This window comes from Canis lupus, chromosome 5 (assembly GCF_048164855.1).
Source record: "Canis lupus baileyi chromosome 5, mCanLup2.hap1, whole genome shotgun sequence".
In the NCBI taxonomy this organism is placed as follows: domain Eukaryota; kingdom Metazoa; phylum Chordata; class Mammalia; order Carnivora; family Canidae; genus Canis; species Canis lupus.
Genome location: NC_132842.1, coordinates 31265421 through 31281317, shown reverse-complemented (window position 1 = coordinate 31281317; position 15897 = coordinate 31265421). Strand labels below are relative to the sequence as shown.

General features: G+C 40.9%; 1 protein-coding gene across 5 annotated transcripts in view; it reads right to left on the bottom strand.

Annotated features, from left to right (window-relative positions):
• LOC140633436 (estradiol 17 beta-dehydrogenase 5-like) overlaps positions 1 to 15897 on the bottom strand; it is a 29943-nt gene that overhangs the window by 6885 nt on the left and 7161 nt on the right. For 3 of the 5 annotated variants that reach the window (XM_072825937.1, XM_072825936.1, XM_072825935.1), the window contains 6 exons: positions 9710 to 9832; positions 7868 to 8035; positions 4076 to 4192; positions 3302 to 3379; positions 1940 to 2062; positions 129 to 238 (listed from right to left, as the gene is read on the bottom strand). In XM_072825937.1, the coding sequence (XP_072682038.1) occupies positions 129 to 238; positions 1940 to 2062; positions 3302 to 3379; positions 4076 to 4192; positions 7868 to 8035; positions 9710 to 9796 (683 nt within the window). In that variant the 5' untranslated portion in view covers positions 9797 to 9832. Of the gene's footprint in view, positions 1 to 128; positions 239 to 1939; positions 2063 to 3301; positions 3380 to 4075; positions 4193 to 7867; positions 8036 to 8303; positions 8458 to 9709; positions 9833 to 15897 lie in introns of those variants that run through there. The other 2 variants (XM_072825939.1, XM_072825938.1) reach the window with 2 other exon arrangements.

The following is a 15897-nucleotide window of genomic DNA, read 5'->3' as shown; positions in this document are numbered from 1 at the left end:
GCGTCTATGGAGATGGACCACGGCTGCTGTCTACCATCCCTCCCCCCGCCCCCCCCCCCCCGACAGTTGAGTGATGACTCCAGAAGGTACAGCGTCTGCAGTTAGGATACAGGCATAGAGGTCATTACCATTCCTTCCCGAAGTCGGACCCCAAGGCACCGTATGCAGTCAGGATGATGTCCTTGGACTTGCAGAACTCCAGGAGTTTGCTCTGGTTGAAGTAAAGGTGACACTCCACCTGCAGAGTGCCAAGCAGAAGGGCTGGATCACAGGACCACGGCCACCAACCTGACGGGGAAGCTGTAGGGCTGTATCGCCCGGTAGCAAACGCATGTAGGTGTCCCAGCCACAGGAGCCAACACAGGATCATCACCCACAGCTGTGCCAGGGGACCTGCCAGAGGCTTACCTCTGCATTACGGCCCAGAGATGACACGGCTCTACTGAGAAAGGGGCTCACGAGAGACAAGGCCAGATCCCAAACCAAAAGTGTGGCTGAGCTCCTGCTGCACCCCTTTTTCACTGCCTTTCCCTGACTGTGGTGGTTGGATAAGCATGAGCGCAGATCCGAGGAGAAGCCAGAAGCCTGACTTGGGCCTCCCGTGAACCGTATTCATCAACACAGCTTGCAGGAAAGGGGCTGGCTCAGGCATTAGGTGCAAAGGGACTTTCTGTGTCACAGCTGCACGTGTGTTTGCGGTCTCCGTCAGGGACACGGACAGGGAGGAAGGGGGATGTATTGTATTCAGGGCCCCAAACCAAGCCTGGACCTAGGTTCACCTGACCTGAACCACCGTCTGCTATCACCTGATTGCCTCACAGATCACAACGAACTGAACTCTGTTCCAGCTCTTTGAGCCCATGTAGACTTCCCATTAACCAATGACCTCAACCTCACAGGTCACAACGAACTAGACTCTGTTCCAGCTCTTTGGGCTCATGTAGACTTGCCACTAACCAACGACCTCAACTTGGCCGCATTCCATTTGCCCGGTAGAGCTCAGGGCCACGTTCAGCTTCTTCCTTAATTCGTCATCACTACCCCAATCAAAACCAGTTTCTTTATTTTCTATAAACTGGTGATGCTCAAAGTGAAGGTAAATCTCCCAAGGGACCCACAATACCACCTTTAGAACATCTATTTGTACTTTTCATCTAAAAATAAGAAAAAAAATAAGACTCACTGATATCTAATACACGGATTGCCAATCCCTCTCTAACAAGCCTGCAGGTACGAAGTTTAAAGGAGATAAGCCCAAGGCGAGTGTGAGCTCTCCGGAGTGCAGAAGGGTGGCCACTCACTTCTGTACTCATGATTTCTTACATTATTCTAAGATAAGCAAGTTTTATGTGTGGCTCATTAAAGCAGGTTTATTATAACAAGTGGACTTCTGATTTTTTTTTAACCTTTAAATGTTTTTATTGTGGTAAAATACACATAACATAAATTTACCATTTTTTATTTTTTTATTTTTATTTTTTTTTTAAATTTACCATTTTTTAAAAAGTAGATCTACCATTTTAGCCATTTCTAAGCATACAGTTCAATGGCACTAACCTACTCACATTGTGGGTGGCTGATTTTATACCATTGAGTCTCAGCAGATATCTCCTAACACAGAACTCGAAAGAATTACCCGTTTTCTTTTATATAGAAGTGTTCCAACTTTATTGACCAGAGATGAGAAAGCTCAGTAATTAGCTAGCTTTAAATTTCTAAGACCAACCACCATAACACCTAGTAGATTATACTCCAACCTGACACTTAGATGTTTTGTTATAAAGTGACATGGCCTTGGGGACTGTTTTCAACAACTTGCAGTACACTCTGCTCTCTACAGGATGGGGAGATGCCACCCGTGACCTAGTTGAAATGAGGGAAGAGTAAGCCAAGGAGGGAGAGGAGATAGGGGTGCGGTGGGTTGATTGATGTGGCTCACCTGGTTGCAGACAGGCTTGTACTTAAGCCTTGGCTTGCTCAGGATCCTCTCCAGCTGCCTGCGGTTAAAGTTGGACACACCAATAGACTTGGCAAGCCCTGAATCTTTACACTTCTCCATGGCCTACGGAGGGAAGGGGTGGTCAGTAATCTGTGGAGCCAGCTAGGGAAGCATGATAAGTGGTAGCGTGCTAAGAGTAGGGGTGGAGGATGGGAGAGAAGATGAGACAGAGCATGAGAGAGAGAGCCTTTATTTTTTTTATTTTTATTTATTTATTTATTTATTTATTTATTTTTTTTTTGAGAGAGAGAGCCTTTAAAGGCACTCATGTCAATAAAGGAGATAGGAATTAACCAAGTAGGAGAATGGAAAATAAAATAATTCTTAAAAATGAGTAAGAAGATAGAATGCACAGGGTTTAGAACAGAGCTAAAGGGCTCAGTGCGATTTTTAGCTGCACACCTAGAAAAACTTGAGTGATGGCAAAACAAGCCCCAGGAGACCAGGAGTGGAGGTCTGCAGCTTGGGAACCAAGAAGGAGGCCATTCTGGTCCCCAGCCCACTGGCTCCCTCTTTTCTCTGTGACCTCATGTCCTATTAGGGTCATCAGATTAACTATTCCAGTCACACACGCACCCTTGCTGTTCTTGAACATAATAGGCTCTCTCCCACCTTAGGAACTGGGCCTTGAGGGCATCTGGGTGGCTTAGTGGGTTAAGTGTCTGCCTTCAGATCAGGGCATGATCCCAGAGTCCTGGGATCAAGTCCCATGTTGGGCTCACTGCTCAGCGGGGGATCTGCTTCTCCCTCTCCCTCTCTGCTCCTCCCCACTCTCAGTCTTTCTCAAGTAAATGAATAAAATCTTAACAACAACAACTGGGCCTTGGCTTCCTTTATGCCTGTATCACTCTCCTTCTAGATACCCACGTGTTCAGTTCCGCACTTACAAATATTTGCCCAATTTGTTACCTTCTCAGGAAAGCCTACCCTGCCCATCTGCATCCCATACCTACCCTGGCATTCTCAGTTTCCTTGGTGAGTTTTACTTTCCCATTCCACACACCCCCAACCCATGCCACAGCACTTCCATTCCATGTGCCCAGAGACCTTGGTTTGTTCATTGACGTAGCCTGAGAACTTAAAAATACTTAGTATTCAATACATCATAGGCACTCAACAAGTACTTGGTAAATTATTAAATGGGAGAGGTGTGAAACCATGGCAGAAGGACACTCAGGGAAGGACTCGCCCAAGTCTACATGGGAGCAGAACTGGACGAGATGCACACATCTTGAATTCCTTGTCCATCCTCTCTCACCCAACATGCAGAGACATGGATCGCATCTTTGGAGCTCTACTCACCTCCCATGTGGCACAGAGATCCACTCTGTCAAAAATGATTTTTCCATCTTTGTCCTTTGGGAACAATTCCTCCCCAGGCTGGGACACAGAAAAGAATGAGAGGTTGTACAAAGTTGTGTTTGGCCTCAGCCAAGCCATCAAGAGCCTACAGACCTTCAGGCTAATGCGACAATGTATTCTCATTTTGAAAGGAATGGAAACTTTAGGCTAAAGGGAGAGAAAGTACATGGAGGAAATGCATTTCCTAGAAAGTATGTTTTTAACTGATAAAGGTTCAATAAATATTGTTTGTGTCAAGGGCAGCTTGAAACACCCAATACCCATCCTAGAGAGAGGCTAGGGTGGTGCCAGGGCTCCATAGGCCCCTTGGCCCCAGATACTTGTGGGATAAGCTGCTTCAATTCCTGCTTCCACCTAGAGATGGGCATTCAAGAACATGACTTGTCAGCATCTCAAAGCCTGTGTTCCATCCTCATTAAATCTCCTGTGCCTCAACTGTTCTCTACCTCAGAACATTCTCCAAAAACGAGGGGTCAAAGGCTGAGATTCAGGAGCAGAGGTCTTGAAAATACAGACAGTGTATTCACAAAATCAAAGACATGGATGACAGTGAACTCTTGTCACTCTGGGGCTGAGAAAGGAATATTACAGCAGAAAAAAGGGAATCTTAAAATACTATGTATGTTTCTCCTCATTTTTTATAAACTATATCCTCTGTTGTATTCAGCTACTAATTGGTATGTTGGTCATCAAAGTAAAATAACTTTTGCTAACCTTCAAAGGTACTGGGAAATGAATGAGATAAAGATCCACATAGCTAAACCCAAGCTTCTTCAGTGACATTTCTAGATTGGTTTGAACCAATTCTGGACGGAGGAAGGTTACCCACACCTGCAGTGGTTGAAAGAGAAGTAGTATTAGATTATTTTTTTAAAGAATATTTAGGAGAAATTAATAAAGTATAAAACTGTCACTATTCACAATGCAGATGTGGTACTATATAAAGACTCCACCAAAAAACTATTAGAACTAATAAATTTAGAATTCACTAACATGGCAGGAGGAAGTAACAGGGAAAAAAATTAAGAAACCAATCCCAGGGGCACCTGGGTGGTGCAGGCAGTTAATCGTCTGCCTTTGGCTCAGGTTATGATCTCAGAGTCCTGTAATGGAGCCGCTTGCCAGGCTCCCAGCTCAGCGGGGAGCTTGCTTCTCCCTTTCTCTCTGCCTGCCACTCTGCCTGCTTGTGATTTCTCTCTCTCTCTTTCTCTATGCATCAAATAAATAAAGTCTTTAAAAAGAAAAAGAAAGAAAGAAAGAAAGAAAGAAAGAAAGAAAGAAAGAAAGAAAGAAAGAAAGAAATCCCATTTAAAATTGCACCAAAAGGAATAAAACACCTGGGAATAAATTTAACCAAGGAGATAAAAGACCCGGATTCAGAAAATTATAAGACATTGATGAGAGAAATTAAAAATCACACAATGGGAAAGATATACCATGTTAATGGATTGGGAGAATTAATATTGTTAAAATGTCCATACTATCCAAAGCAATCTACAGATTCAATGCAATCCTTATTAAAATACCAATAGCATTTTTTAGAGAACTAAAACAAACAATCCTAAAATGTCTATGGAACCACAAAAGACCCTGAACAGGCAAAGGAATCTTGAGAAAGGAAAACAAAACCAGAACTATCATAATCCTAGACTTCAAGATATAAAATAAACCTACTGTAATCAAAACAATAAGGTACTGGCACAAATGGAGACACAGATCAATGGAATAGAATAGAAAGCTCAGAAATGAACCCACAGCTATATGGTCAATTAATCTTCAACAAAGCAGGAAAGAATATCCAATGGGAAAAAGATAGTGTCTTCAACAAATGATGTTGGGAAAACTATATAGCCACATTCAGAAGGATGAAACTGGACCACTTTCTTACACCATACACACACAAAAATCTCAAAACAGTTCAAGTCCTAAATGTGAGACAGGAAACAATAAAAATCCTAAAAGAAGACACAGGCAGCAATCTCTTGGATGTTGGCCTTAGCAACATACTTAAGGATATGTCTCCTGAGGCAATGGAAACAAAAGCAAAAATAAACTACTGGGACTACGCCAAACTAAAAAGCTTCTGTAGTGCAAAGGAAACAATCAACAAAACAAAAAAGCAACCTACTGAATGGGAGAAAATATTTCAAATGATATATCTGATAAGTGGTTAATATAAAAAAATATAAGGAACTTACACAACTCAACACCAGAAGAACAAATAATCTGACTAAGGAGACTAATCAGGTCTGGGAGAAGACCTGAATGTACACTTTTCCAAGGAGCACATACAGATGGCCAACAGACACATGAAAAGATGCTAAATATCATCACTCATCATGGAAATGCAAATAAAAACCATAATGAGATACCACCTCATACCTGTCAGAATGGATAACACCAACAACACAAGAAACAACAGGTGTTGGTGAGAATTTAGAGAAAGAGGGACCTTGTGCACTGTTAGTAGGAATGCAAACTGGTGCAGCCACTCCGGAGAAGAGTATGGAGGGAGCTTCTTCAAAAAATTTAAAACTAGAAAAACCATATGATCCACTACTATAATTCTACTTTAGGGTATTTACCAAAAGAAAATGAAAACACTAATTTAAAAAGATACATGCATGCTTATGTTTATTGCAGCATTATTTACAATAACTAAGATATGGAAGCAATCCAAATGTCCACTGATAAGTGAATGGATGAAGAAGATGTAATACATATGTAAAACGGAATATTACTTAGCCATTAAAAAGAATGAAATCTTGCCATTTGTGTCAATATAGATGGACCTAGAGGATATCATGTTAAGTGAAATAACTCATACAGAGAAGGAAAAATGGCATATGCTCTCACTTATATGTGAAATCTGAAAAACAAAACAAATGGTTGAATAAACAAACAGAAAACAGAAACAGACTCATAAAGGCAGAGGAGAAACTGGTAGTTGCCAAAAGGGAGGGGAGGGAGGGAATGGGTGAAACAGGTGTAGGGGTTCAAGAAGTATGAACTTCCAATTATACAGTAAGTAAGTCATGAAGAAAGGAGAATAAATATAGTCAAAAGTGGTGCAACAACATTGTATGGTGACAGATGGCGGCTACGCTTATCGTGGCGAGCTTTCCGAAATATATAGACCTGTCAAACCACTCTCTTGTACACCTGGAACTAATAGAACATTATATGTCCACTCTGATTCCATAACAGAAGTGCTATCTTTTAATTCTTCTTCAATTTTTTTAAAAAATTGCTGTATTTTAATACGGCCTAGTTGAGTCCTTAGGGACTTGCTGCCTAGCTCTAGCCTAAGCAGAACCAAATAAAACTATCTGATTCAGCTTAAAAAAAATCTTTAGGAGAAATGAATAAAATGGCAAATAAATAATAAAAACCACAAACCCACTTGCTGTCATTGGGAAGTGACAAATCACTCTGCCAAGCTCCTAAGTTGTGTTCCTCATAGCTTCTGTTTCATTCTGAATTAAGACCACAAGGAAGAAAAAAAATAGTATGGCCTTGCACGGAGGGTTTCAAATGTTAGAATGTAAAGGAATTATTTGGTTTGCCTGTAAAGAACACACTCCTGGGTTCTACCTCAAATATAATAAATCACAGTATCTGGAGATTGAACCAGAAAATTGCATTTTAAGCAAGAACTTCAAGTAGTTGTGAATCAGGAAATTGCATCTTGACTGTATTAAATGGTTCAGGGTTCCAAAGAAAATTAGGCCCTATAGGAATTTGAGGGGGGGGGTACTTTAGCTTATTTTAGGAAGTAACAATTTAGGGAAAATCAATCAAAATTGCTAAAAATAAGGAAACCAGAGGACCCTCTGGAAAGGATATAAACAGATGAGAATAAGATGATGATACTGTGTGTAACAGAGTCATAGAGCCTCATCCTCTGGATTGAGAAGGAAGAGATATCTGTTCACAGACTTGCCTAGGATTCACTTGAGTGGACTTCAAGTGTTTCTTCTTGGGTACTTTACCTCATATTTAAATATCCGGTTCTAGCAGTACTTAGCTCAATGCACACTACTGGAAAAATGCCTCTTGGATTCCCTTTCCAGTCTGACTTTAATACATACATTCTTTTATTTGTTTCAGATATGATATCTACGGATATGAATAATAGTAGGAGAAAATGGCTCAAGAGTTAAAAAATATATATATATAGGGGCACCTGGGTGGCTCACTTGGCTAAGCGTCTAACTCTTGATTTTGACTCAGGGTCCAGAGATAGAGCCTTGTGTAGCCTCCATGTTCAGAGGGGAGTCTCCTTGAGATTCGCCCTCTCCCTCTGCCCCCCGCCACTGGCACGTACGCCTGAGTGCGCACACACACCCTTTAAAAGATCTTTTTTAAAAATTTAAAAAAATATATGTATTTTTACAAACATTGCTTTCATCCTCACAGCAGTTCTGTGGTATTTTTTTCCTACGTCATAGGAAAGAGACCTAACATGTCAATTAGTCACAGTAGAGAGGGGACTGTACACAGAACCTTCGAAGTGTAGAATATGTCCTCTCTCTTCACAGTGCCATCAGCAATCTTCCTCTGGATGGCCCTCCCAATCTCTTCTTCATTGAGATACATATAGGCTGAGTCAAAATGGCGGTAGCCTACATCGATTGCTCTCTTGACGGCCTCTTCCACTTCAGTCTTAGGAACCTAGAAGACCATAAGAAGATAAGGACCTACTTGACAGGAATGGCCAGTTCCACATGTAGAGCGATTCAGCAGAACCTCATTTACCCAAGGGCTGAGAGCTAGAGATGTCAGAGCTAAATGTCAACTCATAACCTTAGTGGTAAATGTTTGACAACCGACTCTCTGAAGAAGAAAAGAAGCCTTGATTTATGGTATTGGCCTGTTTCTATGGTTAAATACTCCCACCCCTGCTAACTTCGAGCTAGGAATATTATGAAAAGGTGCTCACCATTGGATCTCGTGAGCTCATGAGCTGACCCACCTGGCCACTGGCTTTAACCTTCTGCTTCTGGATTTACATGATCTGTGGATTTACACAATCTATTGATTTACAGTCCCAAGTGAATTCACTCTGTAAGAGATGATTAAACTGGTTGCAATCCAGAAGCCGAAGGCTCAAAATTACCTCAGTGCAATGATGGTGTAACTTTATACAGAATAAATTAATGATTCACTTTTCTAAACTTGGAGAAATACTTCAAACATTTGAGGAGGGACAAAGACAAAAAAAGAAAATAAACTCCTCTTTTACAGAAAAATAGCTATAAGCAATAAACAACTTGGTTATTTCTCTTAGCTGCCTGCCATTCTGCTGGCCTACCAGGCTGGACTTTTAAAATTATCCATGAATTTCCCTCTCCATGACCTCTCCCTCCCTCACTTAAAATGTCCCCTGGGTTACTTTTAAATTTATAACTCCTGATGAGTTAACTAGCACCAAGGAGATTAACTGATCATCCACAGATTTAAGAGCCAAGTCCAAGTGAAAGCCATACTCTGCACCAGCATCCTTGCTGCAGTCCTCAGCATTATACCCCATGTGGCTCCTGTGCTGAGGAACTAATCCTACAACTTTCTTTAAACAGTTATAAGCTCCTCCGCCAAGAACCACTGAAGGTGTGCTCTTGTAGTTTGCAATGTTCAAACGAGAAACATGCATGGAGTTCAGCGTTCCAGAGAGAGAATTTCCAAGTGCCACTTGGCTCTCCCCATGGCACAGTACTACCAACCTGGCTTCTAAGAGGATATTTCCACTCCAGACCACCAACGTTCCCTCTAATATTAATCTTGTCCTCTCCAGACCCTTCAGTGGCCAAGATTTCTCTAGATATTCTATGAGTACTGGTGGACAGAGATCTCTTGGACACTGGACCTGACAGAAAAGGACATCACAAGCAAACTCGCCACGAAGTCTCCGTCGTGTGGTAATCAAGACTCCTGGATTTCATTGATTCTAGTGGACTGTGCGTGGCTACAACTGGAGAGCAGGTGAGAACTGCTGACAGATGATACACGTCCATGTCCCTTGATAAGAGTGCCATTCCGAGGGTGACCCGTCGACAAACAGCATCAGAGTCACAAGGGCAGCTCATGAGAAATGCAGATTTTTTTAGCTCTATCGCAGATCTACTCATTGAGAACCTTTGTGGGTATAGCCCCCAAATCTGGACTTTTAACAGGTGTTTTTATTCCTCTGAAAATTTGAAGAGCACCAACTCACTAACTGCACAAAATAACCTAACCTGGAGAGAAGCTTACAAATGAAGAAAATGAGGCCCACCTGCATTTGCCTAACTCTGGTTCTTATAAGGACCTGTGTCTGCCACCCTCCATCCCCAGCGTCATTATGACTACCTTGCTAGGAGCAGAGGTGCCAAATCCCAGTGGAGGCATACTGAGTCCATCGTTCAGCTTTACAGATCTAAGTTTCATTAGATTCATCTCTTTGCACTCTTCTGGCTTCTAATTATAATACATCTGCAGAGGGGAGAAAATAGCATAGTAAGTCACATGCCATAAAATCACCCCCTTCAAATTACCCAAGTCAACAGTTTTTAGTATATTCACGGCGTTGTTACAAGTATACAATTTTAGAGTACTTTCTTACCCCTCCCCAATACCCCAAACTCATAGAAACATCTCCCCATTCCTTTCTCCCATCGGCCTCTGGCGACCACTTTTTGTCTCCACAGATTTGCCTATTCTGGAAATTTTATTTGAATGCATTCACACACTATGTGGCATTTTGTGACCCCCTTCCTTTCCCTTAGCATGTTTTCAAGGTAAATCCACATTGTAGTGTGTAATAGTACTTCAGTCCTTTTTATGGCCAACTAACATCCTCTGTACAGATGTACCACGTGTTTATGCAATCGTCAGTTGACAAACACTTGGCTTTTTCTACTTTTTGCTTACAAGGAACAATGCTTCTGTAAACACTTCTGCACGTGGTTTTGCGTGGACGTGCATTTTCAATTCTCTTGGATCTATACGTAAGCCTGGAATTACTGAGTCATAGACCAAACCCATGGTTAACGTTCTGAGAAACTGCCAAGGGTTTTCCAAAATGGTTGTACCATTGACATTCCAATTCGTGAGAATTCCGATTTCTCCACTTCTTCTCCAACACTTGTTACCCATCATCTTTTGTAAATAGCCATCCTAATAGGTAGGAAGTGATACCGTGGATTTGATCTGCATGTCCCTGAGGACGAGTGATGTTGATCATCGTTTCACGTACCTCTTGGCCATTTGTATGTCTTCCTAGGAGACATGTCTACTCAAGTCTTTTGGTTATTGGTTTCTTTATTAACAAGTTGTAGGAATTCCTCATCATATTTTGGAATGAACCTCTTATCAAATACATGATTTGCAAATGTTTTCTCCCATTCCAGAGAATGCCTTTTCTCTCTGTTGACGGTTTCCTTTACTGCACACAAGCTTTTTGATTTGATGTAGTCCCACTTGTTTATTTCTGTTTTGTTGCTGCACTTCTGATGTCTTATTCAAGAAATCATGATCAACATCACTAAGATTTTCTCCTGTGTTTTCCTCCAGTGTCTTAAAGTTCTAGGTCTTACATTTAAATCTTCAATCCATTTTGAGTTAAATTTGACAACCCTGATACATTTGTATTATTCTAACACAGTCTAAGAATGATTAATCTTTGATTAATTTTGTTCTTAAACTATTTAATGAAGCTCTAACCCTGAGCTTACTTATATTTCTGAGTTTGAATTGATAAAAGAGCAATTGAAATCCAGACATTATCTGCTTCATGATGGGTAGCAATAGAAAGTACACAGACCACCTAAGCAGTAGTTTTGAAAAAATGAGATTATAAATGATGTTTGTTCGATTTTATGATGCTATGGAAAATTACTAAATATATATATTTTGAAGCTCTTATCTGATTTTTCCAAGCCAATTTCTCAAAAGGCTGTGCCCCATCAGTGTTTACACTCTGGTCAACAGAGCATGCCAATCTCTAGCTCATTGACCATGTGATGGTATTGTGATACCTCATTGAAAAATTTCTAAACAGACTATTGGGCTGTCACATTCCTTTTCTAGAATATATTATCTATAATAATTAGAGCAGATCTCATTAAAAGAGGCTAGCTAAAGCTGTTAGATTAATTTCTGGATTCCAACTCTGTTACAGAGTCTTTCCCTTTCCTCTCATGCCTAATTCAGATGCACTGAAACATCTCCTTTCCCTCTCCTCTCAAAAAGGCACTAAACCTCTAGTAAGTCTATTCCATCTCACGTACACATAGGATATGTGCAGGAAATACACGCTACCTAGACGTACCGTGGCCATCATTCCACAATCTATACAAACATCAAAATGTCACACTGCACATCTATGACACGTAACGGTATACATTATACCTCAATAAAAATTATGCTTCTGTGGGGAAAATATGCATTAAAATGAAATGCCATTTTCATTTAGTCTGTTTAAATTGTATTACATTAAAATATCCACTACAAAGATGGTGAATAAAGTAAGATATCGCTACATCTTACAAGCCTTACATGGGGTATGAAACTCCAGAATGTTGACAACTACTGTGATATGTATTATTTTATTGCAATTTTTGGTCTCTGTTCTGGAGTAGCCAATTTTTAAGATTCCTGAAAGAAAATGTATGATTTTTGAAGAAACAGGTTAAAATGCCCTGGGTTTGTAGTTTTTATTGCATAATTGGTCACAATGAACTGCCCAGCAGGTGCTCAGCCTGCACAAATTTAGAGTCCCCAAAATGCCTTCTCAACCAGCTCCCCCGGCCTCCTCTGTTCAGACCTCTCCTGTCGTTTCCCTTAGACTTCTTGTCTTGCCCCCACCATCTAGAACTTCTCCGTCTCTGCCATGCTGAGTTTAGAAATTCTTCTAAGACAAAGCCAGCTCAGCTACTGGCGCCTTTCCCTTGGTTGCATAGGTCATCCAATGAATAGTTTAATTATGAAACACTGGGTGGTATTTTCTGGACTTTGATACAGACTACCATCATTATTCAACATCTGCAATTGCCAGCATTGATTCTCAACGGTCTTTAAACCTGTTTCTATTTGCCTGCTGATTTCTCCATTTTACTGTAATTTCCTTTAATCAACTTTTTAAATAAAGAAACACAATATAGGAGAAGATATGAGTGGGTGACAATGCCTCACACTGTAAGAAACATGATATATTAAATTGGAAAAAATTGTATGAGTTCACACATCTAAAATCATGCTTAAAATACTGTCTCCAGCTCTGTCCTGCCTAAGGGAAGCAAATAGGATTCAAGTAGCATCTCCACCTACCACCAATTTTCATATGCGATACCATTGACCAGAGTTTACTCTCTAGCCCTTTCCTCCAAAAAGAAATCTACCTTCTTAGAAAGTAGCTATTTGTATTGTGCATCAGGGAAATTCAGGATAGAGTTAAATACTGTGTTGTTGCCAAAAATCGAAGCTTACAATGCCAACAACAATGCTGATAAAACAAGGCGTCCACAGAAGGAATCTCACCAGACCACTTGTGACATTTTGAAAATAATGTTAACATCATTATTTGGAAGATGTCGATTCTGTGAAAATTAATTATGAGTTCATAGTTACAGTGAAAAGCAAAAAATTAATATAAAGGTTAGGAAAGGGCAGTTGAAATACAAAAGCAAGATGAGCAAAAATAAAACATGTTGAATTTGTCACCAATTTTAATAAGTGAGGGAAGGTGAATGTACATGATTATTTTTTCTTCCTTTATATCAATGGCAGGTTATAAAGTGGAGCTCTGACATTTCTCTATTTTGGCAAGCAGGACATTGATATAAGCCCAGGAGCCTTGAAAGAGTGCTGAATGGGAAGGATGGTGGCAGGTGCATGAGCAGGAAATGTGCCAAGGATGGGAACAGGGAATCCACCAGTGGCCACACAAGTGACAGGTCAGTGCTCCAGTGCTCACTCATTACTCAAACATGGGAAGTGCTTAAGAGCACGGAAGAGAGATGATTAAATCCTATGGGTCCCATAACACTGATGAATGGAGCCTCTGAAGACATGTCAATTCACGAGATACCAGATTGCAAAAATACCGAATCCTATAAAGAAGGCAAAAGCCACTGGCACATTTTTTTAAAGTGTGTAGAAAGTAAAGTTTTACCATAAAAAAAAGAGGTCATTTTGGTGATCAGTGGTTTAGATTTGTACCACCTGGGGAGAGACAATTATACTAGGGCCCCAAAGGATAAATAAATCATCCAAATCCTGCAATTTGGGCAAATCTTTTGTTCCAAAATATTTTATTTCTGAATAGTGAAAGTTGGAATTCACATAATTTTCAAGTGTCCTGAAGTATTATTCACTTTTTGGATTTTTCAGCCATTAAAAAAACTGTCTATGCCATTTGTAGCTTGTGACCATACGTGAACAGGCAGTGAGCTGTTTCACGTTGTGGATCTCTGCTCCGTATAATTACTAGACATTATTATAATATCTGCAATGATCTTTCTATAGATTATGTTTTAACTGTGGTAAAATCTGCCTAACGATGTTTATCATGTGGACCATGTGTCAGTACACAGTCCAGTGGCATTAAACAGATTCACAATCTTGTACAACCATCACCACTAACTATAGGCAAAACATTTTTGTCGTCCCCAACAAAAACACTGTACCTGTCAAGACATTTCCTTTTGGAGAGTTCACTACCGATGTACAGAAACACAACTAATCTTGGTGTGTTCGTCTTGCAACTTGCGACTTGGCTGAGTTTGTTTATCAGCTCTACGAGTTTCCTTATGAACTCTTGGGGCTTGGCTATACTGTAAGGTCACATCATCTGTGATCAAGAATAGTTTTACCTCATCCTTCCCAATCTGGATGTCCTTTGTCTCTGTTGCTTATCTCACAGCTCTGGGTAGAGTGTCCAAGAAAATGTCAAGTAGCAGTGGTGGGAAAGGGCATCCTGTCTTGCTCCTGGTCTTAGGAGGAATGCGTTGAGCCTTCCAGCATCGAGCGTGATGTCAGCTGTGGGTTTTCAATGTATGGCTTTGCTGGGTGTTGAGCTGGACTGCTCCATGATATCATTGCCTCGGCCTCCATTCCGTGTGGCTAAGTGCACAGTGAACTGAATGACGCTAGCTCCTCCCACAAACTCAGACCCTAGACAGCAGTGTTTTCGAATACCCCCCAAAGCAGAGATGGCTCCCTTAAATCTGCTGGAATCCGCTTTAGCCTGTGGGGCATAAAACAATGGCAACAGCCTTTGTATTTGCAGGCAGCAAGCAGAAGCAATAACCCACCTTCAAAACACAGAACACTGATACGCAGAGGACAGGTTCCTTACTGCCCACCATGGATCCAGCAAACTGTGTCAGAACCTCTGGTTTCTATCCTTACGGCAGCCTGCTGCAGACTGGGGGTGGAGGGCAGGGGATGCATTGAAACTACCGCCCTGAGGGCTCTAACCATTCAATATTAGCTCAATGTACCAGCCAAGCTTTTCCCTGGATGTGGCAAGCTTTCAAATAGACTCCGGAGTTCCAAACTTTTTCGAAGGAAATTTCAGTGTTCGTCTAGTAATATACTTTACAATCATTGCTTTTGTATGTTTTTCTGAAGTTTCTTTCATCGGTGATGTTAAAATTGTAATTTCAATACAAACTGCTTAGGAGGGACACCTGCATGGCTCAGGAGTTGAGCATCTGCCTTCAGCTCAGGCTGTGATCCTGGAATCCAGGATCGAGCCCCACATCGGGCTCCCTGCGAGGAACCTGCTTCTCCCTCTGCCTGTGTCTCTGCCTCTCTCACTGTGTCTCTCATGAATAAATAAATAAAATCTTGGGGGAAAAAACTGCTTAGGAGATGATTTTTCCAAAATTTAACCAATTTTTAGTTGTTCAGTAAAAATCGGTTTCCATGTTTTGATTGATAGAGTAAGCTTAATCTACCTAGCAGGAAACTAAGGACAATTAATTGGAGATACCATTCCCCTCCAGTCATAGAGGTGCTTTAGACCTACTCTAATCAACTGGCAGACGTGATTCTCCAGCAAGGAAAAACCTAACCTAACACTTGGCATCTTTGTGGCATTTGTCAAAACCTTCTGTAATATCACTGTACCTTTCCTTCATGCATTCTGGTTCCCTATCTTTGAGCAACTGGTGCTCCCAATCTTGCAGTTTTTCTATAAGAAATGTGCTCAGAGAGCAAGATAATTCCTAGTACGTATGGATTCTGTAAGAGAAACGTGACCTGTCCTGCCATAGGAGCTCCAGTTATGCCAACCAACTTACAGAGCCTGCATCTTTAGACACAATTAGTGGTTATGAGTTGAGCAACTAACTCAAGATAAACCAATTATATATGTTCCCCATGGCTAAAACAATTGGCTCTAGGTTAAGGGTTTCAAGAACACTAGGATTGGGATTTTCCCAATGGGTCCCTTTCATAATCTATGCAAAATCCAAGATTACAATTATCTTAACTTACACTCACATTCTTAACCCAGATTCTTAAGGCAAAACATCACACCAGGGTTAGTTGGT